The following is a 25,353-nucleotide window of genomic DNA, read 5'->3' as shown; positions in this document are numbered from 1 at the left end:
GGAAAGTATTAGCCCAAGAGACAGAAAGGGCCACATAAACCAGAGACTTCATCAGCCTGAGACCAGAAGAACTAGATGGTGCCTGGCTACCACCAATGAATGTCCTAAAAGGGAACACAACAGAGGGTCCCTGATGGAGTGGTAGAACAATGGGGTGCAGAACTCAAATTATAGTAAGAAGACCAGACTTAATGGTCTGACTGAGACTGGAGGTGCCCCGGAAAGCATGGCCCCTGGAATCTCTATCAGCCCAGAACTAAAACAACTTCCGAGGCCAACTCTTCAGACCGGGATGGGACTGGACTGGACTATGGGACATAAAGTGATACTCATGAAGAGTGTGCCTCTTAGTCAAGTAGATGTAAGAGACCAACGGGGCAGCTTCTGTCCAGAGGTGAGATGGGAAGGCAGAGAGTTAGGAGCTGGTTGAATGATCATGGGGAATCAGGGGCGGAAAGCAGGAGGGTGCTGTCGCAGAATGGGGTGAGAAATTAGGGTCTCATAACAATGTATGTATAAAAATTTCGTATGGGAGACTAACTTGAAATGTAAACTTCCTTTAATTACAATCAGAAAATAAAATAAAAAAAGATGAAGCCAAGGGTAAGATAAGGCCTACCCAGAAGATTTCATTTTTTTTATTATTATACTTTAGATGAAGGTTTACAGAACAAACCAGCTTCTCATTAAACAGTTGGTACACATATTGTTTTGTGACATTAGTTACCAACCCCATGACATGGCAACTCTCCCTTCTCGACCCTGGGTTCCCTATTACCAGTTTTCCTGTCCCCTCCCGCCCTCCAGTTCCTGCCCCCGGGCTGGTATGCTCCTTTAGTCATTTTGTTTTATGGGCCTGTCCAATCCTCAAGGGCACCAGGATTTTTTAAAGGCTCTCTAAGTGATGCTAATGTACAATCAGGGTTGATAACCAGTGCATTTCCCAAATGTGTACTGTGATTAAAAACAAAACAAAACAAAACCCCACATGGTAGACATCTTAAAAACACAGGTTCCCAAGCTGCTTTTTTGCAGATTCTGATTCAGTAGGTTTGGGATGGAGCCCAGGAACCTGTATGTTGACCAAGCATGATGTCTATTGCTAGCAAACACTGACAGGACATGTGTCCTGACATCGACATCAATCTGCCCCTCACAAGCAGTTTCCGGTGGCTCTTGCACCATCTGGCTTCACATCTTGATACCCTTTCCTGTTTGCCTCACTTGGGTTTGTGATGTAAGACCAGACTGCTAACTTTCCAGTACTGACCTCAAAATCCCTTGGAACAGCACCTCTTAATTTCCTTTTAGATTCATGGCCTGTATGCCAAGACCTGCTTGGGTCCCTGAGGCACCACCATCTGGTGTTCTTTATACCCATGTATATAGCTCTGAACCTGGGCCATCTAGGGATGAACAGTCCAGGCCTGTGTGACTGTGGAATAGGTCACTGTCCCATGGGGAGGATTATTTGGCTTTTGTCTGAAGCATGTGATGGGGCTTATTATCCGCATGACCACGATTAAGGTTCTGTAAACCAGCTGCATCCCAACTACCTGTGTCTTGGAAATGGAAGGGTACTTCTACAAAGTCAGAACAGGAGCAGTTAGGTGTGGCAAGCCACTGGAAAGAGTTTTGGGAAGTCAGGCACTAGACTTTAACATAACAGAAAGAGTATAGGATGCTTCCTGGTTGAGGCAGCCTGGGCTACCATTTTGCGATGTTCTCTGATGGCTTTGTAGCTGCTGTGTGCTTGGTTTGGGTACTCTGGCTTGGTCTCGACTTCCAGCAACTTCTAGGAATTTCTAGTGTCTAAATGGCCTCTTTCTGCTCCTTCACTTATCTCTGGAGTTAGGTTGTCTCCTTCCTCCTCACACTGAGAACAGTCATGGTCCTGGGCAGGGGGGCACTGGTGAGCCCCTGGTTAGTATTAGGTTCCATTTATACTGCTGGTGTTTCCTGGCTCCTTGCCTAGAAGAGCCTTTTCCTGGGTTCTGTCTCCCACTTATCAATCGTACCTGACCTTGAACATGACCCTAGGTACCAGTCTTCTCTTTCGTGCTTCAGTTGACTTCTTAAGATATAACTTTGAGTTCACCCCATTTGTGTAAATTTTGGGCCTGATTCCTTCCAAATGACCCATCTTCGCAAACCCAATGTGACCCTCCATTATGGACCTAGCTTCAACACCTTTCTCTTTCTTGCTTCTGATCTGAATGGTTGCTGGTTCTTTGATGGAGACTTGGCTTTGATTCAAGAGTCCCTCATCATCTTTGGCATCACTGCAGCCCCAAGAGCCTGATGGAACCCCAGAGGCTTCAACATACCCTTCAGCCTCTACACTGGTCCCCGAATTCCCTCTGACACCTCTATCTTCCCAATTCACTCCTGCCCATGTCTTGACTTTCTCTATTTTTAGGATTACCCAATTCTGTTAGTTCGAAGAGCACTTAAGAACATTTTTCCTTTTTCCGCTGGGTATGGCAAGGAGTTGTCATTTTGTCTTCCAATCACCTAAGTTTTCTACATAAAGTGTTTCCTCAGGTGTCATAACGATTATGTGAGTTAACAAGAAAAGTACTTAGAAGAGTGCCTGCCACAGTTTGCACTAAGTGTTTGCTTTCATCATCATCATTATTCCAATCTCTTATCAATATTTACTCTTGCCCTGGGACGAGGTCTTCTTTCATGCCAAGGCTCTGGAGTGATTTTTTACCTTAATGCATCTAGGGTAAGTGGTTTGCCCTCAGAGCTGCCCGCTGGGAGCTTTGACATTACAAGTCTGAGTCTGTCACTTCTCTCGGGTTTCTTGCTCCCAGTCACTGCAGTTTTCTGTATCATCCCCACCCTAACCCCGCTAATGGTGATTTCATGAAGGGAGCTCTCTCCCTGCTAGTCTTTCCTTCTGCCCAAGGCACAGCTCACCGTCACAGGTCATGGCCGTGCAGACCCAGTTTCCACAGGCACAGACACAGCGGTTACAGTCCACCTCGGTCTCAGCTCCATCTGCATATGTCTCATCCTCCAGGGCACACTCTGTTGGGATCAGGAAAAAAGGGGCAACAGTTTTAGTTGTCAAGGTGTGACAGGGCATCTGTGCTACAGTCTGTACACCTTACCCTTTTCCGAGACAAGTCCTGCCTTTCTCTCAGAGGTGCTATGTCTGAGCAAACATCACCATCAACCCTGTTATGGACCCTAACTTCACTGTGGAGATGAAGGGCTAGGGTCCAGTTTTGAATCGTGGAAGGGGATTTACCCAGCAACTTCTGGAAAATTCTATCAATACTCTCTACTGTGGTCCCAAAATGCCCTACCCCTTATAATCCCTGTATTTCTTAGGTTAAGGTGAGGGAAGCATACTCTTCTCTGGAGGGTTGAAAGACGGGTTGAGGCACTTAAGGAACTCTTGGAAGCTGAGTTTCCAGTCGGCATTTTCATCAGATAGTTCGATGAGAGCATCAATACAGAGTCCTCTGAAATAAAATAGGAGAAATGTGTCAGTAAGACCTCGGCTCCACTCACGAAGCAAAGGAATTAAACAGCAGGATGTACATGCTATCATGTAGACCTGGGGTCTCTGGAAGAAGTCAAAAGGTGACTGTTAATCAAAAAGCTTCCTTCCACACTGACCTCCCACAACCATCACCATCTTGACTACTATGAGCATCCAACCTTCAGTTTGTTACACTGCATGTCGGATCACTCAAACTATTCAAATGTTCCTCCCAGGACAATTGTTTCTGAGTGGTTTTTAACACCTTGACTGACAAATGTTTTCACTAGCTATACACCTTTCATTAGCTATTGCCTTTCCCCATAGTATAAGGGTTAAGTAGGAAAATCAAAACAGAAGAGATATGAACAGATGACATGACAGCAATATGGGATTTGAAGAAATATGCGGTCCAAGCACGCACGAGTCACCATCATCACTGTTCCAGAAGGGGGATGAAGAGGTCTTTCAGAAAAGTTTTATGGAACACGAGCTCCATCACTCCCCTCGGCCTGGGTTTGAGCCTTGGCTCCATCACTCACTACCCAAATGGTCCTAAGCTAGTCATCCAACCTTACTGAGCCTGTTTCCTCATCTGTAAAATGAGGACAAGAAGCCCTCCCTCACTGGGCTTCTTTGTGAATCAAACACTGCAATGGCAAAAAAATGATCAAGTTCAGTTATTTTAGGTTCTAAAACCATGAAAGATTTACAGATCTGATACTTTAAGGTTGTGGACTATGATTAAGAAAGAATCCTTTGGTGGAATCATCTGGAGAAAGAACAAACATAGCTGCACAACTTGAAAAATGTAACGCAGTGTCACTGAAGCGTAAATGTAGAAATTGATTAAATGTTCTGTGTGTTCTTACCTGTATTTCACCCTAATAAAAAAAGAAGTAAGCCTTGTAGAAGGTGGGCTTTGTGCTTTGTACTTCTTTTGAACAAAAGTGGTGCTTTTCCTATTTTTAATTCTTACTCATGTGATGGAACCACACCAGAAGTTTCTTAAGGGTTAATTTTTATTAATATTCATTCTGGAATAATACCAGGAAAAGTAGAAAGACATATTCACATTCATAACAATTAGGAATCTCTCTATGAAGTAGCACTGATTACCTTAAAAATCAGAACTAATGTTATATTAGACCTACAGTTAAAAAGTACATTAATGTAATTTCTTCAGAAAAAAATTCTAGATCACTCAGGAACTTATTTAACTTTACTCTTTTCTGACTTTCTTGATTTGTTTTAAAATTACATTTTTTCTATTCCTTGCAAGACTTGGCCCAAAACAGTAATTATTTCATCAGATATTGATGTTGAATACATTAGTTCAAATGTAAACAAAAAAGAATACGACAGAATTCCTATTTTGCTTTTTACTTCACTTTGGCACTGGTAGCTGTTCTGTAGATAGGAAGGGCTTCAGCTCCGCTCTCCCACCCAGCCTTCCCCTCGCTGGCCACTCCCTGACCCCCTAGCTCCACTCACCTAAGCAGCTTGTTGTTCTCTTGGTCTGCATACGTGGTAATGTTGATGGCGGTTTCATTCTGCTCCACAAATTTCAGGAATTCGCTGGAGTCCAAGTGAGAATCACCATTATCAAAGCTCTAGAAAGGGGATGAAGAAATCTTTCAAGTTCAAAGTTTTGTAGGACCCCAGTTCCATCACTGCCCCCTCAGCCATCTCTGGTTCACCATTTTCTTATGCGGTTGCAAGCCTGCCCTGGCCTGGCCTGAGAGAACTAGAGCAACAAAGGTTTGAGTCTCTGGGGCATCCAGAGAAAGTGTGTGTGCCCCGAGAGAGAGTGAAACTGCCTGGCAGAGACAACTGAGGTCCTTTCAAGTCCAGGCCCTGCTCAGGAGGGCAGCCCGTCTAGAGGCCTGAGCTGCCAAGCAGCCTGGCGTGCCCAACACTATCCTGCAGACATCCTCGACTTTGCCTTTGGGTTCAGACAGCCACCACAGCATGTTTTCAAACCCAGATGGTCAAGCAGTACAAGAAACAAAAAAAACAAAAAAACCCAAACCCGTTGCCATCAAGTAATTCCGACTTATAGTGACCCTATAGGGCAGAGTAGAGCTGCCCCATAGGGTTTCCAATGAGTGGCTGGTGGATTCGAACTGCTGATCTTTTGGCTAGCAGCCGAGCTCTTACCACTCTACCACCGGGGCTCTGATCAGGCAATAGCAGAGTCTAAAGCTGTGAATCAGAATCTCTGTGCTGGAGCCCCAAGTGTACATTTCCACAAGCTCCTCAGAAACAAGAATGCAGGTGACTCTCGGAGGTCACTTTGGGAGTCACTGGACCATTTCTACCTTGCTCTCAGTGCTTAAGTTTCACTCTGTGATGTCTAACTGACCACATCGTTGAGAAGTCCCAGGCAAAGGTCCCAAATCAATAAGCAGCAGGCAGAGGTGGTGCAGAGCCCCACCACTCTGGCCCCTGCTGTGGGCCCACTGCAGATGTGCACACAGCCCCCTGATTACTCAGCGCAGGCTGTCCTTAACGACCAAGATGGCATCCCACGAGTATGCGGTGAAGGTGGAGTGAGCTCAGAAACTGTTCCCTCTTTGGTAAGATGCTAAACTGAGACTTCAGCATCTGGGACAATTCCAGATGCCCAGGCCCTATCTGCAGGAGGAGGGTAATTAATTTCAAGGCTCTGATCAAATTCCAGGTTGGATACCGTTACTCTCCCAAATAGTTCCAATGGCTTTTTTTCCCCGAAATTCTTTCCCTATGCTACTTTGTCCTGCTGCCCTGGGTGATGAGCAGCATCCCCATGTCACATCCACGATGACTCCCCAGATAATGCAAGGGCTGCTGGGAGAAAAGCTGCCCAGGTTTCTAAGTAGCAGGAAAAGGTGCAGCAACGTGCTCCTCCGTGACTGTCATGTCTCACCTGCATTCCACCCCAAGGTGGTAAATCCTTCCATGGCATGTACAATGATGAAAAAACAAAACCTGCTGCAGTCGATTTGATTCCGACTCATAGCGACCCTACAGGACAGATTAGAACTACCTCATGTGGTTTCCAAGGAGCAGCTAGTGGATTCGAACTGCTGACCTTTTGGTTAGCAGTCGAGCTCTTAACCACTGCCCCACCAGGGCTCCAGACAATACCAGATACTTAGAAAATAACTATATAGGCCTTTGTTTGGTCCTATTTATCATTCTTGTCCTAATTCCTAGGAACAAGTCTCAGATGTTCTCTATTCACCTTACATTACCCTACAGAAACCTCCCTAAGTGTTCACCTTGTGAGGTCTTGATCAACTAATGGAAAGTAAGTAAGTGTGGTCAGGTGCCATTCTTAGGAGCACAAAATCTTAAGTCCAAATGTTCCATGAGCTAGACAGACTGGAGTTACCCTTACAGACCCAGACAAGGTCAGGGTCTGATGACAGGGTGTGTGTAGGGAGAGGACAGTGCATCGATGGCCAGAGGGCACCAGTGGCCACCCTGTACCTGATGATTACAGCCCAGGCAGCTCTCAAAGGCAGTGCTGAATGCACACACTCCACATTCAGTGCAGCCAGAATCCAGAAAGGCCTGGGGCTGACAGGAGGTCCCAGCTGTCTGCATTCTCATCTCATTAAGGGCCCAACTGGGCCTCCCTAGACCAGATCTATATGTGGGCACAGAGGTCTGGTGCTTGCCCCCAAAACAGACTGAAATGTTTGGTGGGCCTACCCCTATGGGGTCATGGTCTTGGACCATAAACCAACCTAATTCATTTGGCCTCTGAACAGCCAACAGTGACAAAGGCATAGTATATGCCTGTATTTCCCATATTTTCTGTATTTAAGGTAACACTTTTCTTCTATGTCATTATAAGGTCGTGGAAAGGCAGAAAGATGTGTTATGAGGCTCATGCTTGGGACTAATCATTGTGTCTTTAAAGGCTGTTCACAGGGGATAGGCTGAGCCAGGCTCAGCTCCACTCACACACAGCAGCTGGGGCAATGCAGGCTGTAACACTGGCTAAGGGAGAAAAGAAAGCTGGATCCAGTTTTAGCCCGAGACACCAGGATTCTGCCACCAGGAGTCACAGAGAGACAGAGAGAGACAGTGTGTGTGCGATGTGGCCCTGAAAGGCTGGAGTCTTCTCTTCTTTATCCTGTCACACGTTCATCTAAGAAATAGTGACTGAACCACCAAAGTCAGATTCTGGCCATCTCCAAACTCTGATTAAATTTGCTTTTCAACTTATTTTGGTATAAGAAACTGACAGCTGGGCTGGACAGCAACTAACTGGCTCAGAAACAGTGTCTGAGGTATACGGTCCATCACCAGCGGGCAGCTGCTGAACACGGTGGGAGGGAGTCTTCCTTTGAAGACAGAGTCACACAAGACTCCGAGAAGCAGCAGAGGAGAAAGTGAAACCCCTATTTTCTCCTGGAAGACACTGCCAGCAAGTCTGGAAGAGCCAGCCTGGAAGAGTGACGTGGTGTTTGTCAGTCATGACAAAGCTTTCTTAGTTGGGTGTGAAATGCCCTAGAGAAAAGCTACTTTCTCAAAGGCCTGCAGTTTTCAGGTGGGAGCCTATTGGAGCGAGTTACTGCCAGAGTAGATGGAGATGTGGGAAAAGAAGAGTGTGGGGAACCAAATCTAATAGCAGGTGTCAGTGATACCTGCGGCAGGGTGCCAGCAAAGTGCCACTACAAACAGTTACCAGGTCCCCAGTGCCCCCTCAGAAAAGAGTGGTCTGGCCCCAGGTGCTCCTATGCTGCAATCACTGTGAAAAGTCCCTGCTCACCTCAGACCCTGCAGGGCTGCTCGCTCGGCTTTTGAAAAACCATGTTAAGTTACATTTTGTTCCTGACTCTCCTGGCTCAACAGTATGATGTGTTTTGTTGTGGAAGGGGACTGCCCCCAAACGGCTCTGTAATGTGGCAGTGGTGGAGACAGACAACAGAGAGAAGGGCTCAGTCTGCCCCTCCACCCACGTGCTTCCAACCACTTGGACTCCTAAGACGTAATTTCTGCCACAGAGGACAGAAAGCTCCATCTAAAAACAGCACAAGCTAAGTCTGAACTCACCAAATATCCTATTCAACTCAAACCAGTATTTCTCCGTTTGTGGGGTCCATAGCCAATGTCAGTTAGGAAGAGGAGTCCATTGACTAGACTGGTGTTGACCGTATCTGGTGGCCTCAGAGGCCCTTGATGTCCCTCGTGTCAGGCACAGGAAGACTGTGAGGAAGTGTACATCTGGGGATGAGGATCTGATGGCATCTACCTAGAGGTCTGTGCCTTAAGTGAAGGAGGCTTTTGTGTTTATGTGGGAATGTATCTCTGTATTCCAAACTGGGTGGAAAAGAAGCTGAAGGGGACTGGGTCTGGGTGAGATCTGTGTATCTCTATGTGGGTGTGGGTGACTCTCTGTGGGTGGGTATGTCTCTGTGTGTGGTATGTGGATTTGTGTGTGCGTGTGGGTGTCTCTGTGTGGGGTATGTGTATCTCTGTGTGGGGTATGTGTACCTCCGTGTGGGTGTGTATGTCTCTGTGCGTGGTTATGTGTACCTCTGTGTGGGTGTGGGTGTCTGTATGGGTATGTGTACCTCTGTGTGTGGTATGTTTATCCCTGTGTATGACGTATACATATGCGTGTCTGTATTTTTGTCAACAGGCTGGAGGATCACCCTTAACTGATTTTTCCTATACCAAAAAACCAAACCCGTTGCTGTCAAGTCGATTCTATGAGTTTCTTCCTATAACTGTCTTAAACTCTCTGAAAGATCTCCGTGTCATGGTGGCCCTACCTGTTGCAAAATACTATTTGCTCCTTCATCTTCCTTTTTGAAAGCAGCATTTCTCCTGCCCTCAACTGGAACACTCTATCTCTTCAACAAAATATGATGGAGAGCAGCCAATAACCAGGTTCATGAAGAATCTCTGGGCCAGTGAAATACCAGTCCATTGACTACTGCAGGCCATAGATAATCACCTTAACGACTTAGAGAAATGTCAAACTGGGCGGAAAAGAAGCTGAAGGGGCCTGGGTCTGGGGGTGATCTGAAGGTATTCTGTATTGGTGGCCAGCCCTATAAAGTGTCATACAGGGTAGGGGGATGGAGCCTAAGCCATATTTCCCACTGACAAGACTTCTGCGGTGTTAATGGTCCAAAGGAAGCAGCACGTGTGGGTTAGATCAGAACGGCCTGACTGCTGGCTTCCCACGGATCGAGCTGCTCAGAAGACAACTTTCACAGTTCCATGGGAAGGATCTACGACCGGGAACACGCGGGGGCCTCTACGCACGTGTGCATTTCCTCCTGCTCTGGAAGAGGTGATCAGGCAATGGGCGGACGAAGCTGGGGCTGAAAAGTCTTGACCCCAACTCCGGATTACCTTAAAGTACTTGTCTAGGATTTCACTGTAGTTGCTGCCTTTAGAGAACCAGCCGTCTGGGATGATCTCGGCTTCCAGCCACTGGATGATGCGCCGCCGGAGCTCATCGCGGTTAGACTGATAGCAAACAACTGCAGGACACAGAGAAGGAGAGCTGAGCGGTGAGGGAAGGACCCCAATGCCGCTGAGCACCGACTGGCGGGGGCTCTGCGTTCGTCATCTCACTACCCTCCAGGGAGACAGGGTCATCACACACACTTGACAGAGGCGTAAACCCAGGGTACATAACCGCAAAGTGTGTTAACACAGGATTCAAGCTCACATCTCTACAAAATTTATAAAGATTGAGAAGGCTACAACCGGGAGATTACGTTGCTCAGGTGAGAAAAGAGTTGAGCAAAAACGTAAAGGACATTTTCGTTAACTTTAGGAAGCTGGGGGGTGGGGGGAGGGAATCAATCAAGAAAACAGCTGTCTTGGTTCAAAGATGAGCTGAAATAATACATGAGAGCATTACAATTGTTTACGCTACTGGATGTGAGTCTCTAGAGAAGGCTTTTCCTGCTCCCACTTAAAGTTTTACAGCATCTGCACCATCCTTTATTACAGACTACAGAAAACTAGGCCAGGAAAGGGCCGTGTTTAAGGCCCGCACTGGACAGTGTTGGCAGCCACGTTGGAACGACAGACTGGGCTGAGAGTAGGGTGGATGGAAAAGCAAGGAAAGGAGAGCCTTGGCAAAAGGGAATTTCTAGAAGACAACACATTTTGGGATGTGAAAAGGGCACCGGCCCAGGAGAATGAAAATCAGGGTACTCTTCCCTCCTCTGCCACTTCCTAGCTGTGCAATTTGGGGAAATTCACTTAACCTCTCTGAAACTCAATTTCTTCATTGATAAGGTAATTACGGTAAGATGTACCTCCCAAGGTTGTTGTGAGGACCTAAAGAAAAAGTATATGATAAAGAGGACCATTAACTATAAACCATCATGAAATCTCAACTTCTATTAATGGAGACAGAAGCAGTGTTACTGGCATTTCCAAGTATCTCCTTTCCAAAAGAGTTGGGCCTTCTCATTCTGCCAGTTCCTGACATTAGCGTGTTTTCCAGAGCAAAGGGCTCAATGGTTTTCCTGTCCTCACAGTTCAATCGCTACTCAGCAAAGCTGGAAACCACAGCCAACATTCTGACCCAGCCAGCTACTTGAATTGAAGCACAAAAAAATGCTGTCTTGCAGCTTTTCTGAGCTGTGTGGAGGAGCGACCAGTTTGGGGTCACAAGTTCTGACACTAGTTTGGGGTCACAAGTTCTGGCTGGGCTTGTGGAACGCTTCCATCATGAAAAGAATTTCCTCCTGATGATGCAGGTTATTCCAAAAAAAGGGCACTCACCTGGGCTGGCAGATGGACTTATGTGTTTCTTCTCTGCAAGAAAAAAGGAGAAGATACATAATACAAAATGAAGAAAAAGAAAACTGTGTATTTACTAGAATTAAAACTGCCCCACATTGGATGTGTCTATGGAGCTTCCATGACCTAAGGAAAAAAATAAAAATAAAATAAAAAAACTGCCCCACATTAAGTGGGGGGTTTGTAATCTTTTCATCGTTTTGTCTTGAGGTGGTCTCCTCTCCGTCCAAGGCTTCATGGGGATCTTTTATTTCCTGCTTTGCCTGGTGGTGCAGTGGTTAAGAGCTCAGCTACTAATCAAAAGGCCAGCAGTTCAAATCCACCAGTTGCTGCCTGGAAACTCTACGGGGTAGTTCTACTTTGTTTCCTATAGGGCTGTTATAAGTTGGAATCGACTCAACGACAACGGGTTTTCGGGTTTTTTTGAGTTTCCCTCTTGGTCCCACACCTCCTCCTGCTGGGCTGAGGGGCGGCCACTGGGACTTTGTGAATTCATATATAGAATCATTATGGTGAAGGGAATAGAGAGAGACCAACACCTGGGAGACAGCTTCTTATTTCTCCAAGGAAGTTCAATGCTGAGATGGGCTGGGCAGGGCTGGGGCTTGCCAGGGGCTGTGTCTAATAAGCAACATTAGCTCAGGGGGTGCAGTAATTGTGGGACCCCCTGCCTCTTGGTAGTGTGAGTGCAAAAAAGAGAACAGGTAATACCACCAGTGCCAAGAGCTACCCAAATTTAAAAAAAGGATGGGAAATGTAAAATGGTGTAGAATTCACTTAAGGACTTCCATATTACTTTGACTGTTGATGTAGTTGCCTTATCTACTCTCCAGCTGCAGACCATTCTGGAAGCCCCCTTAGGGGTCTGACCGCTAGAAGCCCTGGGCAGAAACCCAAATCACCCAGGGCTAATCCAGCAGGCTCAAGAGAGCAAGAGAAAGCATCTCCAAGCAACCAGGCTGTCTCCGTGGCTTTGGGCAGCTGTGGTCAGGGAGGAATGGACTCCAGGAAGCCAGGCCACGCGTTCTGCTCCATTGCTCCCCATGGCTGAGTTGGGATGTGGTGGTGGGAGCATACCTCACCTTTGCAGTGTCCGTCGTAATTGACCTGGATTTTGGATCCAGTGAGGCAGGCGTCTCGATGCAGCTCACAGTGGTTGAGGTAGGTCTTGCCGTTACTGCCACACACAGGCCTCTTGTGAGGTTTGCATTGCTGAAATAGATCCGCCGAAGGGTGTTCGTGTCATGCAGTCATGGATGCTGACACACACATGCATACACACAGAGCCACTTGTGAGGGAACGCCCCACCAGTAGAGATGGAGCCTCTGTTCCCAGTGACCCTACCCACTCATTGCTGGAGTCCCCATGGCCCTCTGTGCTGATCCAGTAGTGTCATCTCTTCTACTCTGTGAAGGAACATACCCTCCTTACCCTGTAACATTAACAGAAAGGGTATTTAATTGGAAGTCGGGAATCTGAATTCTCTGATACTTTGTCACTTTGGAAAAAGTCACTCAATGTCTCTGGATGACCTAAGATCCCTTAAAATTCCAACGTTCTGTGACATAAAACAGCCAGAGCTGACAGCTGGGAATGAGGAGAGAGTAAAGGCAGGCAAACACACACACACCCCAATTCTTCTGGGGTCTGACTAGAAGGATCTTTGCTCTCCTGCTTTGTTCAGCATTTGGGGGCCATTTTGCTCTCCTCATCTCACAACTCCTGTTGTGAGGCTGGGGGTGGAGGTGAGGGGGTGCATGAGAGTTTGTGAAGTAGTCCACAGAATCACTATGACCAGGGAAATGGAATAAAGTTCACTTGGCAACTAGGTTCTGCCTTGGCAACTTAAAGTGCCACAGTCACAGGTAAGCTCAGTTCATTTAGACTTTTGTGGTTTGTAAAAGGAGGAAGGGGCAGTAAGCAGCTCAAACCTCATAATAAGGGGCCAAAGCAAAGACAAGCACATGCGATGGGCGACGAGAAACCCAGAACACTGCACTGGAAGGGCTTCCTAGCCCAATCTCCCCAACCTACAGACGAGAATACTAAAGCCCAGAAAGACAAACTTCATGTCACCAATATTCATTATTGAGTGCCTACTATGCACTGGGTGCTGAGCAAAACCAAACATGGTCTCTGTCCTCACAGCATCCAACTGATTTGTTTAAAATCACACAACTAGTATGTGGCTCAGCTGAGACTACACCTCAGGACTCCAGACAGAGAACCTGCATTTCTCACTCATTAATGTATCATGGACAAGCCTCCAGGTCAGCACGGATAGTTCTAGCTTGAAATCCAGGCTCACGCTAGCGCACTGTGTCTGGGCACACCGGGGCAAATGGATCCCCAGAAAGATCTGGGGCTCAGGTTTCAGAGTTGGGAGCCTCCCTTTCTGGGGCAATGATCGGGATCCTTAACCTGAGGACTAAGGTGAATGTATATATTTGCAGAAACACAAATGAATTTCCAGGCTTTTTACAGAAAGTGAAAACAAATAAAAATAAAAATAAAACAAGGCTCACATCTCTCCTAGGTACTTATGCTGTCCTGAGGAGTGGGAACTTACCAGAATTCTGCCTACAAAAGAGGCAAATAAGGTATTTCTTGAAAGCTCACTTTTTAAGCTTCATTTTTAAAAAACCCTACAAAACCTGCATTCCATTAAAATGTGCAATTCCTTTGACTTAGCAAGTCTACTTGGGGTAATCCACCCTACAAAAATAAAGGGAGCAGCATGCAAGGATATCTGCCCAAGGTTGTTAAACTGTTCATAGTGTTTAAAAAAAAACATGAAACCACCTCAGTGTCCATCTGTAGGAAAATGGTTGAGTAAATCTAGTTCTTTCATGTAACTAAATATGCAGCTGTTAAAAAAATGAGCTAGAACTATATGTACTGTTCATGATCTCTTAGTGAGTGAATAATGCAAATTATCGATATCTATCATGACCCCATTTTTGTATGAAATAGGAGGAAATCCTATATGTTTACATGAGCATAAAAAAATACGTAGAGCAACAGATATCAAACTGTTAATCCTGGTTGCCTCGAACTAAGGGGATTGGAGGATTATTGGGGAAGATTATTAATTTTATCCTTACCAATGTCTGTACTACTTGACTTATATAAAGCACGTGTTACTTTTGCAACTAAAAAAATCTATAAAGCACCTTCATCTAAAGTAAGAATAGCAGCACAACCGGAAGAATGTAATTGATGTCACCGAACTGTGCATGCAGAAATTTTTGAAATGGTGCTATCTTTGGCTATGTATATTTTCACCAAAAAAAAAAGGTCAAGAAGGGAGAGGGTTGATGTGTCGTGGGGTTGTTAACCAATGTCATAAAACCATATGTGTACTGACCGTTTAATGAGAAACTATTTGTTCTGTAAACCTTCACCTGAAGTACAATAAAATAAATAAATAAAAAATTATAAAGCAAACATTTTTTTAAAAGAGAAAAAAACATTTCTGCATTCACATGATTTTTTAACCCCTGGGAGAAATGCCACGTCTTTCAGATAGACAAAGGTGTGCATCTATAAAGATGGTGAACCAGTTGGCACTGCTCCGCTGACTGACGGCTCCAGCAAGGTAGCCACATACAGTCATTGCCGTCATCCTCTGGCTCTGGACCTCGTGGCTCACCTCAATGCAGAGGCAGGTGGGCTCTCCCTTCTCGGTGACAGCACACTCCCGGCCAGCTCCACAAAACACATTGGCACAGATCTTGGATTTGCTCCTTAGCTCTTCCTGAGATATAAAACCATAAAGGAAACCATATTACTCGGATGAAGCCATCACAGGATGAGTCAATGGGGGCAACCATCTCTTAGGCTTGGGCTTTGGCCTGGAGTCAGAGCTCATGGTGTTGAAGGCTCTTAAACAGTCAGCACCACACTCCCCAGCACTGCTCCAGCCCAGGCCCAGGTAGTTCTGAATCACTACAATTGTTTTTGTAGACTAAGAGTTCCTTTCTTGCCTCCTTTCTTCTCAAAATGCTTATTGAGCACCTTGTATATGTCAACACTTCGCTAAGGGCTGGGGCTATCAAGGCATAGCCCCCGCCCTCAGGAAGCAACATGACTCAGAGGAAACTGAAAAGTAAAGAGATACTTAGAAAGCAATATGGACGTGCAACAACAGGAGCACCAGGAGCTGGAGGAGGGGAGGAGAGTGAGAACCAAATCAGACTTTCTGAAGAGAAGATGCCTGAACTGATTTTTAATGGTTGAGCAAGAGTAAGCCGGGCAGAAACGGAAACATGTGAAAGATGGATGGATATCTGAAGGACCAAAACCTCACTGAGTGGTGTTCAAGGCCATATCATCTCAAAGGGCAACCGGAGGCCGGCTAAACCACTGGAGACATGGACCTGCTATCATTCACTATGGCCCTATTCAGCCATCCGTCCACATTAGCCTCTGGCCTCAAGACTAAGAGAAACAAACCACATGATAAAGAATGAACTACCTTCAAACTTGCATTGGACAGGCATTCCTGCTCAGATGTATGCAGCAGAACTGACAAGGTAGGGAATAGCTTCAGTCTACACCATCTGAAAATGTAGGTGTCGGGTAGGCACTAATCTGTAGGTGACATATTCCTTCCCTTACATTAACTGGTGGCAGAGAGCCAGCCCCACCCCATTTGCCCATCAGCCCAGCAATCGTGGTGGTTAAACAAAGGAGAACCTGTTTTCTCCAGCCCCTACCCTCACTGGCTGGGCAGGCAGAGTCACTGGACTGGCACTGCCTGTGACGAAAGCAACAAAGATGGCAGGAGCCAAGATGATGTCATAGGACTAGCTGTGATAAAGGCAGGGAGAGAAGCTAAGATTCCATGCTCCAGGCCACATCTACCATGTCATACAGAAAACTCACACCCACAAAGCTTGTACCTATAAAATTCTTATAAATCAGTAAATTCTGTATACCCAGGAATAAAAACCAAAAATAAAGTAGGTCCTTGAGCACTGAGGGACTGTGCCCAATACAGCTGGTCTGCTGCCACCTGGAGGCTGCTTGGCCAACTCTAGGTTATTGTTGTCTCTAATAAGCCATCTTGCCCGTCATGCAGGGCTCCTATTGGCCTAGAATTCTTTCCAATATCATTGGTTCACAAGCTGTTGCTAAACCAATTCGTTTTTGGGTGTTGCTAAGGAGAATTCAATAAAGCTGGCAGGCAGGGAAAAAAAGAGGAAGTAATTCCCAGAAGGCTGGGAAACTGGAGAACTGCTGTTCCCTACAACAGGGAGTGGAGATAAAATCAACCATGTTCTCCAGGCTCTTGTGGAAATGGAGCCTGGGAATGTAAAGCAACACTGAAAAGGCAGAGAAAAGGCTATCGTTGGCCAGTGTAAAAAATCTCGGGTAAGATTACCGTCCCCCCTCCCCTCCAGGAAATAACACTCTAATCGAGGGATACAGACAAATACAAAATCCAACACTGAAGAAAAAATTCTCCCGAGAAGAGGCCTCTTTGTGTCATTCGGGCGTGTCGCACGAGTCACAGACATACAGATGCGTAACAAAGCCAGCTCGGACATATGCCTACGCTCCAAGGCACACCAGCACGCTGCTCCACAGACCGTTACCACTGGTGCTAGCTATGTGGCCGAAACTCGTCATTTTAAGTCTTTCAGCCTCAGTTTCCTCATCTGTAACATCAGAGTAAATACCTGCCCTGCCCTGTGAAGATAAAATGGGATAGGGGTAATCTATTTGGAAGTACATCATAAACTGTAAAGCAAGCTGTCGGTGAGAAGTGTTGTTTATGTGACTGCCTTACCAAGCTTTTTGCAGAAGAGCCTGTGGCATTTATAGAGTCTCCTTTTTTTCTTATGTTGCTGTTTTTAGAGAGTATTAAAAATAAAAGCTTCTTACATATGGTGAATTCAACCCAAGTTATTTTTTAAAAAAGGCATCTAAAAAATCCATTTAAAGAAAAAGACCTTATACTTAAAATATAGCCACTAATATTTCAGTAAAAACCTAAATACAAACCCATTACCATCAAGCCAATTCCGACTCATAGCGACTCTACAAGACAGAGCAGAACTGCCCCGTAGGGTTTCCAAGGAGTGGCTGGTGGATTCCAACCGCCGACCTTTTGGTTAGCAGCCGGGCTATTAACCACTGTGCCACCAAGGCTTCAATATTTCAGTAGAATTATTTTTACATACGGGGTGTGATTTCATCTTACTGTGTGGACAGCCATGCAAGAACATGCAAATTATTGTCAGATGAGGAAACTGAAGATCAGAAAGGTTAACTGACTTGCTCAAGGTCCCCAAACTAAAAATGAGAGGAACTAGGATTCCAATCCAGGTTTTCAGACATTAGATAACTGAGCTTCCATTTATAAACACCTGACAGCCTGCTAAGTGATTTTTATTACACATTATCTTATTTAAGCTCTACAACAACTCCATAAATTAGACATTAATTTTAAGGAGCGCTGGTGGCACAGTGGTTAAAGCTTGGCTGCTAACCCAAAGGTTGGCCACTCCACAGGAGAAAAGACCAGACTTCTGTAAAGATTACAGCCTTGCAAACCCTATAGGGCAGTTCTATTCTGTCCTGTAGGGTCTCTATGAATCAGAATTCACTCAACGGCACACAACAACAATCCTCATTTTATAAATGAGGAAATTGAGCCTTAAAAAAATAACTGTTGCTGTCGAGCCGATTCCAACTCATAGCGACCCTATAGGACAAAGTAGAACTGCCCCATAGAGTTTCCAAGGAGCGCCTGGTAGATTTGAACTGCTGACCTTTTGATTAGCAGCCATAGCTCTTAACCACTATGCCACTGAGCCTTAGTGGTTAAATAATTAGAAAGTGGCAGAGCTAGGATTCTACCCATCCTAAGGGAAAAAAGTTTTTCATATTTTTATTTTCATACCCAGATGATTTAAAGTTAAGGAAAGGTTTCAAGTACATTAGCATTCTGACAGGGATGCGATCTGCATAATTAGCAAATGTCAAGCGAAAGCTGTTAAGAGTGGGTCAGAGATTTAGATCTGAATTCCCCATATCCCACCTTCCCTGCCCTGGTCATAGGCAAGGCACTCTCTTTAAACCTCAGTTTCCTCCTGTGTAAAATGGGAATCCTGACCCCTTACAGGGTGAAACCACTTAACCAGGTGCCCTCATGTCTATTACAACTCAAGGCGACCCCATGTGCGTCAGAATAGAACTGTGCTCCATAGGGTTTCAATGGCTGATTTTTCAGAAGTAGATTGCCAAGCCTGTCTTCTGAGGCACCTCTGGGTGGACCCAAACCTCCAACCTTTCGGTTAGCAGCTGAGCGCGTTAACCATTTGCACCACCCAGGGACTCCTTACAGGAATGTGGTGAGGATCGAGTGAGACGTGCTGCACGCAGCAGAGTGCCGCTGCCACACACCTGACAATCAAAGCAAACCCCATGCCATCGAGTCGATCCCGACTCGTGGCGACCCTGTAGGACAGATCCGAACCGTTCTATAGGGTTTCCAACACTGTAATCTTTATGGAAACACACTGTCACATCTTTCTCCAGCACAGCAGCTGACGGGTTAGAGCCACCAACCGTTCAGTTAGCGGCCGAGCGTTTAACCACTGCACCACCAGGGCTCCTTCCACACGTCCAGAGGTGGCTATTACTACGGTGGGCAATTTCTTTTCAATTTTCACACTGAGATGCAGCCATTACACCTTGGGCTGTCATGTCCCCATTTTCTCCTTCCCACCTTACACTGGAATGATAATCCTGAGAGGAGAAGGAACGACTGAACAAGAGAAACTAAAGGTCTACCTACCCCAGCGACCCCTGCTGAAGATCGGAGAGAAAGGGGGGAAGCCACCCGAGTTACCCAAGCCTTCTTCTTTGTAGGTGACATGTCTGTCAATAGGTGGCAATCTCTCTCTCTGTCTCAGCAGAGCCGCAATGCAGAAGTGCAGCCTCAGCTCCTGCAGCTCCGCCCTCCAGGGAGAGGGGGCCGCGAGGCGTGAGAATAGGGGCCCCACAGGCAGAGAAAGGGGCTGAGAAGTGGAGGATGTGCTCATTGAGGAAACAATGTCTTCTGTGTGGCCCTGACAGCCCTCCCCAGCTCTTCCCATTCACAGACAGGCTTTAATACTGAAATCAAGGAAGAAATATTTCCCCAGAGGCAAGGCCTCTTTGTGCCACTGAATGCCCTTCTCCAAACCCCATCTTGTCTGGGGGCAGGAGTGTAAGTCTGCATCCCCCCAGCTCCCAGTAAAGTTCCTTGGGGTGGTAGACAGTTTTAGGTAGACAGACTGGCTGATTCTGTGTGGGGGAGAAAAACATCTCAAGAGGTGGGGTACACGCTCATGGGACAGGGTGACTGTTGGCTGCCTGGGGGAGGCTGGTGGCCAGGAAGACAGAGGGGTGAGGCTGGGGCCTAGACGGCAGGTGGGGAGGGTCTCGCCAGCTGATCTGAGGGGCTCTTCATGGATCTGGTGGGCGGTGGGGGCCATGGAAGGTTTGGAATCAGGCAGATGACATGATGAATGTGGTGCTTTGGAATGTTAATGTGCGTCTGGCCCTTCCAACTCTGAAATTCCAACTCAAAGTGCAGAGCAGCCTGGATGGAGAGAGGCTGGAAGCAGGGAAGGCTGCCAGGCCTAAGGCAGCAATCTGGGTGGGGGTGACTAGGGGCTAGGGCCCAGTGCTAATGATATTAAGTATAGCACCTACAACTCAGTGAGGCTCCTCAGGGGTATCTCTGTCCTCACACCTCCATGCAGGTCTCTGAACAGATGAGGGGAATCCCCGGGTGGTGCAAACAGTTAACATGCTAGGCTGCTAATTGAAAGGTCAGCTGTTCGAGTCCACTCAGAGGTGCCTTGGAAGAAAGGCCTGGCAATCTACTTCCAAAAAATCACCTATTGAAAACCCTATGGAGCACAGTTCTACTCTGACACACAGGGGGTGGTCACGAGTCGCAATGAACTCGATGGCAAATGGTTTAACAGATGAAGGAGAATGTGAGACTCAGGAAAGCTCTGTGATGTACAAAGGCTACATAACCAGGTAGAGCTGAGTCAGGATTGGAACACAGGTTGGCCTGACTCCGGATCCTCGATGTTCTCCTACAGGGGGAGGAGAGAGCTACCAGGGGTCACAGGGTACAATGCATTCTTACAAATTAACTTGCATTGTTTATTTGACCACCATAAAATTTTTAGGAATTAGGTTCCAAGGCTGTACGAGAATTTCTTCTATGCATAGATAACATATTGCACATGAATATTCTCTACGAGTACGAGGTGACAGGCAGGTGCACTATTATAAAAGTATAAACCCATTATACAAGTCTGAATGTACCTCTGAAAGTGACTGGTTGAGTTGGGGAAAGGAGTTGTTTTGGAAGTGTGGACACCCTGATATACTGATAAAAATCAACAAGATACCTGTCCCCAAATGAAGCAACATCAGCTTGACCTCTGCACCATCTCCCGGCCTCTTCCACCTTGTTTTCATTTAGTGTCACAAACCAAGCTCTGGGGGTTTGGTCTCATGGTTCATTTTCATGATGCAGTTCCCCTCGGTAAAGACTTGACTACAGACATTCCCGAATTTTACCAGGTACAAACATTCTGAGCAACTGTCAGTCACTGTGTGATTATAATGGTATATGTACACTTCTACAGCTACTTTATTACTCCGTAACTTTTACTATCACTGTTGATTCTCAAAACTGTTTTACGACAGGCAGGCAGGGGTCACCTCACAGGCCCTAATGGATTTAACCTCCAATGATGTTAAGAGGAAACTGAGGCTCAGAGCCACATACGACCGGCCCAAGAGCTCACAGCTGCAGAGCTGAGTCCTGGCCTAGCTCTCCCGACTTTAATTCCAGGCCTCTCTCCACTAAGCCACTCTGCACCTATACAAACCAAACCAGGAAAGATGTTGCCTTGGATCCAAGGTGCTGAGAAAACAGATATTAGTTTTGCAATTGAAAAAGATCCTTTGCAAGCACAAGGAAAAGTTATTTGCAAAACCACCAGTAGAGATGATATTGCATCTGAGACTCTGGGCCCACCAGCATTAGGTCTGAATATAAAATCACTTTGAATGTTATAAAAAAAAGTCTTCTGAAGTAAAACAATTTACGGAAGAATGGTGTGCTTTGGCAGGAGAGGACGCTTATGAGCAAAGCCATACAACTGTCGGCTTAATATATTATCATTTGAACTGGGTAGGCTCTGTCTTCTCCATTCTTTTCCTTCTTCCCAACTTTCTTTAAAAAAAAAAAAAAAAAGAAGCCCAACTTATGCTAAAGTGGAATTCAGGCTCCATTTGCCACTATTCTGTGACAGAGCAGCTTTGTTGACGTGAGAAAGGCTCTCCTTGCTTTGCCAGAATTAGTCATGGAAACTTCACAGGAACACCAAGGCCCCTCACCATATGGAGATCACCATGGAGCTTGAGACAAAGGAATCCACAGAACTGAAGCGTGCAGGAGGGCGTATAGGGCGGGGTGTTGGCTGCTCTCACGCAGCTAATCTGGAATGGAACCCAGAAGCACAGGCCTGGCAAAGCCAAGGAGAAAGAGCAAAGCCATTTCAGGATCTTGCAATCTACACTTCATTCATTTCACCTTGGTCATCTCTCGGATTCTTTTTCTCTGAAAAGAACAGTGTTGGTGAGTCCTACAGAGTCTAGGAGAAGAGCAGGAAGGAGGGGTAATTTCCAGCAGTTGCTCGGATGCGCGCTGGGCAGTAGACACTGCTTTTGCAGGGACGATGTCCCTCCCCTGTATGTGCTCATAACCAACGCAGCAGGGCCAGGTGCAGGCTCTGTAGGGCCTGAAGCTTAAACAATTTGGCAGGGGGTGTGGGGTGGGGGGAGGCTGCTTAAGGAAAAGAATACACAGTTATGAATGTGAAACTGGCTACAGGGCTTTGGAAAGGGCCTTGTAAGCGAAGGGTCTGAAACAAGCTTAACTAGCTTCACTGTAAATCCAACTCTCTATCCACCCTATTAGTTTCTTCACAAACAAGATCTTTTCAGAAATGGCCTTTAGGCCTTTGGTCTATTAGTCAGACCCCTATTTAATATTTTATGCACATACGGCTTATCTCAAGTAAACTCGAAGCATCTTGTACGTTTCGGTTTCCCATAGACCCACTGCAGTTTCCTGCCTGAGAAAATGCTCAATACATTTTTCTTTTTACATTAAATGTCACGTGGGATCCATTCAGGTGGCAGTGACCACAGCCAGTGACAACGGCACTCAGGATGTTTCGGGGAAGGCATGGCTGTGTTCCAGAACATCAAAATAAAGATACATCTCCCAAGAGGATGAACTTTAAGATTAAAACAAGAATCTAGTATGGACCTATCATTCAAGAATTACTTAATCCTCCTTTGTATTAATTTCTAGGTTCAGCTTCTAGCACAGTTCACAGAATAACAACTTTCTAACATTTTCTACTCATTATGTGACGATGCATGTAAGTGCCTGGAAATTAAACCAGTAAACCAGTTGCTGATTCGGAGTCAATCCCGACTCAGTGTGACCCTATGTGTGTCAGAGTAGAACTGTGCTCCATAGGGATTTCAATGGCTAATTTTTTAGAAGTAGATCACCAGGCCTTTCTTCCAAGGCACCTCTGGGTGGTCTCAAACCTCCAACCTTTCATTTAGTAGCTGAGCGTGTTAACCGTTTGTGCCACCCAGGGACTCCTACTTGGAAATGACTACTTTCAAATTTCAAATAGGATGATATTGTCTACCTTGACCAGATTCTTTATTATAATATTTTACAGATCCTGTCACACTCTCTAAGTGTTTACTTTTCAGACTGAAGGATCTAAATTGGCTTAGACCATTTTCACATGGAAGTCTCACCTTCCCAGCTGCTTATCTGCCTCTCTGGAATGCCTCCATCCCATGGACTCAGGTCTCCCCTGTGCTGGCCCAGACACAGCAAACCAGATGCTTGGTTTCCACATAATAGTCAGTTCAGGTTTTCCGTACTGGTCTTTTCTAGTTACGGCAGAAGTATACAGAGGACCACAAATAATCTCACAAGGATCTATGATGGCAGAGATATCGTGCCTGTTTGCCACGAGGAGACATGACTCTCGGAGTAGTGCCAGTGTGAGGAAGATTCAAACCCAGGTGGGTCTGATGCCAGAACCTGAGCAGCGCTGTAGGCTGCCTTTGGGTCATGATCCACAGTAATGAGTTGGGGTGTCTCCCCGTGAAGTCCTACACTGCCTCCCTGTACTGCCAACTCTACTATTAAAGGGGCAAGGTGAACGAATCCCACCTTTATCACTAACTTTGTGGTTAAGGATCACCACCATAATCCAATTCCCACCTGGAAGCGGCCTCAGGCTTCACTTTCCCACATCTCTATCATCCTCGTCTCCAGCCACTTCACATGGTACTCTCTCTGACCCTAACCATCTAGAGTTAGGTCAGAACACAGCCCTGGCCAACCTGAGCCAGATCAAATGACTGCCTACGCAGTCCTTTTCTGAATTAGCCACCCCGAGCTAAGTCAGAGTCTCAATGCTCCTTTGTGGGTTCATTAATTCCCTTAAACAGCTCACAGAATTCACGGCGACTAGTACTTACAGTTACCTATTTATTTTAACCAGAAAGGATACAAGCGAACAGCCACGTCAGGTGAGGCGTGGGAGCATTCCTGGCAAGAGGCTTCTGTTGTCTCCAAGGATATGCCATCCTCTCCTGTACACGGATGTTCTCACTAATCCAGGAAGCCCCCCAAAGAGAGTGCTCCAAGCTCTAGGGTCTCTTATAGTAGTCACTGGGGCCTCAATGCATACGGATGATGGGGCCTTAATGCACACACATTAATCAACGAATATGCATGACTGAATGTATCATGCCCTCCTCCCTGCCCGAGGGTAGTTCCAAGGCCTGTGTAGGCCCTACTCATTTGTACCTATTTAAGTATTGCCTGGCTGTTTCAGAAAAACAAAGACATCTTGATTGCTCAAGAAATTCCAAGGGTTACTTTCCAGAAAAGGAGCCCTGGTGGTGCAATGGTTAAGCGCTCAGCTGCGAACCAAAAGGCCGGCCAGCAGTTCAAACCCACCAGCTGCTCTGCAGGAGAAAAGATACAGTGATCTGTTCCAGTAAAGTTTATAGCCTAGGAAACCTTATGGGGCAGTTCTGCTCTGTCCTGTAGGGTAGCTATGACTTGTAATCAACTCGAAGGCTTCAACACAACAGCAATTTCTAGAAACCAGAGACAAAGGTCAAACTGAGTTCTTTGTCCCACACACTCCCCAACACAGGCCATCCAGTGACTCCATCTTACTGACAGTCTACTGGGCTACCTGTCACGAAAGCAGGATTTACCTATCTACGGTCCTCGGTGTGACCCTGGGAATGCCCAAGATCTCCTGTCAGTCCTGAAGAGTGCTTTTTGTAAAGAAAAAGCAAAAAAAAACACTTCACAATTTTACCCTTCAGTTTCTTCAGATTGCTTGGGTGGAAACCCTCTAATCCAGACACTTATTCACCTCGAATTTCTGTTAAGTTTGAGCATGGTATTCATTTTCTACTCTTTTAGTCTACTTTCAAGGCTAAGACTTGTCTACTTTAAAGGCCAATGTGTGTGTGTGTGTGTGTGTGTGTGTGTGTGTGTGTGTGTATAGAGTCTTCCAGTCTTTTTCAGTAAAAGCCAAGGGAAAAAATTTAAACCCATCAGAAAGCATATTTGATGAATGCCGATAACAACAAATGCTCAATAACAGTTTGTGATCAGCATGGTGCAAGCTCTCTGGCATAAATCCAAGAGGAGGACAGGATGTGGTTTCTGTCTTCACAGGAGTTGCTTACCTATTTGGGGACATAAAATTAACACGCACAGATACATGCCGCACAATGCTGTCCTGATGTAAACCGGGCTGTCTCCAGGGGATGGGGCTTCATGGACGAGGTGGGACTTGAGCTGAGCCCTGAAGAACGGTAGGATCTAGATAGAAAACCTGTCAGTTATTCAATAGGAGGGTTTTAGGAACAGTCTGACAGTAGTACATGGGAAGCAAAGGGTGAGGGGGAACTGGGGGAACAAGGAAACCAGTTA

The 25,353-nt window shown here is 46.1% G+C and overlaps 1 protein-coding gene across 1 annotated transcript in view; it reads right to left on the bottom strand.

The window, feature by feature from the left end:
- Nucleotides 1-25,353, bottom strand: part of FSTL1 (follistatin like 1) — a 61,727-nt gene that overhangs the window by 5,460 nt on the left and 30,914 nt on the right. The window contains exons 3-9 of the mRNA XM_004373649.2: nucleotides 14,920-15,024; nucleotides 12,349-12,478; nucleotides 11,249-11,281; nucleotides 9,857-9,987; nucleotides 4,991-5,109; nucleotides 3,364-3,476; nucleotides 2,926-3,036 (exon numbers count right to left, since the gene is read on the bottom strand). Of these exons, the coding sequence (XP_004373706.1) occupies nucleotides 2,926-3,036; nucleotides 3,364-3,476; nucleotides 4,991-5,109; nucleotides 9,857-9,987; nucleotides 11,249-11,281; nucleotides 12,349-12,478; nucleotides 14,920-15,024 (742 nt within the window). The remainder of the gene's footprint in view (nucleotides 1-2,925; nucleotides 3,037-3,363; nucleotides 3,477-4,990; nucleotides 5,110-9,856; nucleotides 9,988-11,248; nucleotides 11,282-12,348; nucleotides 12,479-14,919; nucleotides 15,025-25,353) is intronic.

Source organism: Trichechus manatus, unplaced genomic scaffold (genome assembly GCF_000243295.1).
Source record: "Trichechus manatus latirostris isolate Lorelei unplaced genomic scaffold, TriManLat1.0 scaffold00026, whole genome shotgun sequence".
Taxonomy (NCBI): Eukaryota; Metazoa; Chordata; class Mammalia; order Sirenia; family Trichechidae; genus Trichechus; species Trichechus manatus.
Note: the sequence above shows the minus strand (reverse complement) of the source record. Positions and strands in the feature narration are given on the sequence as shown.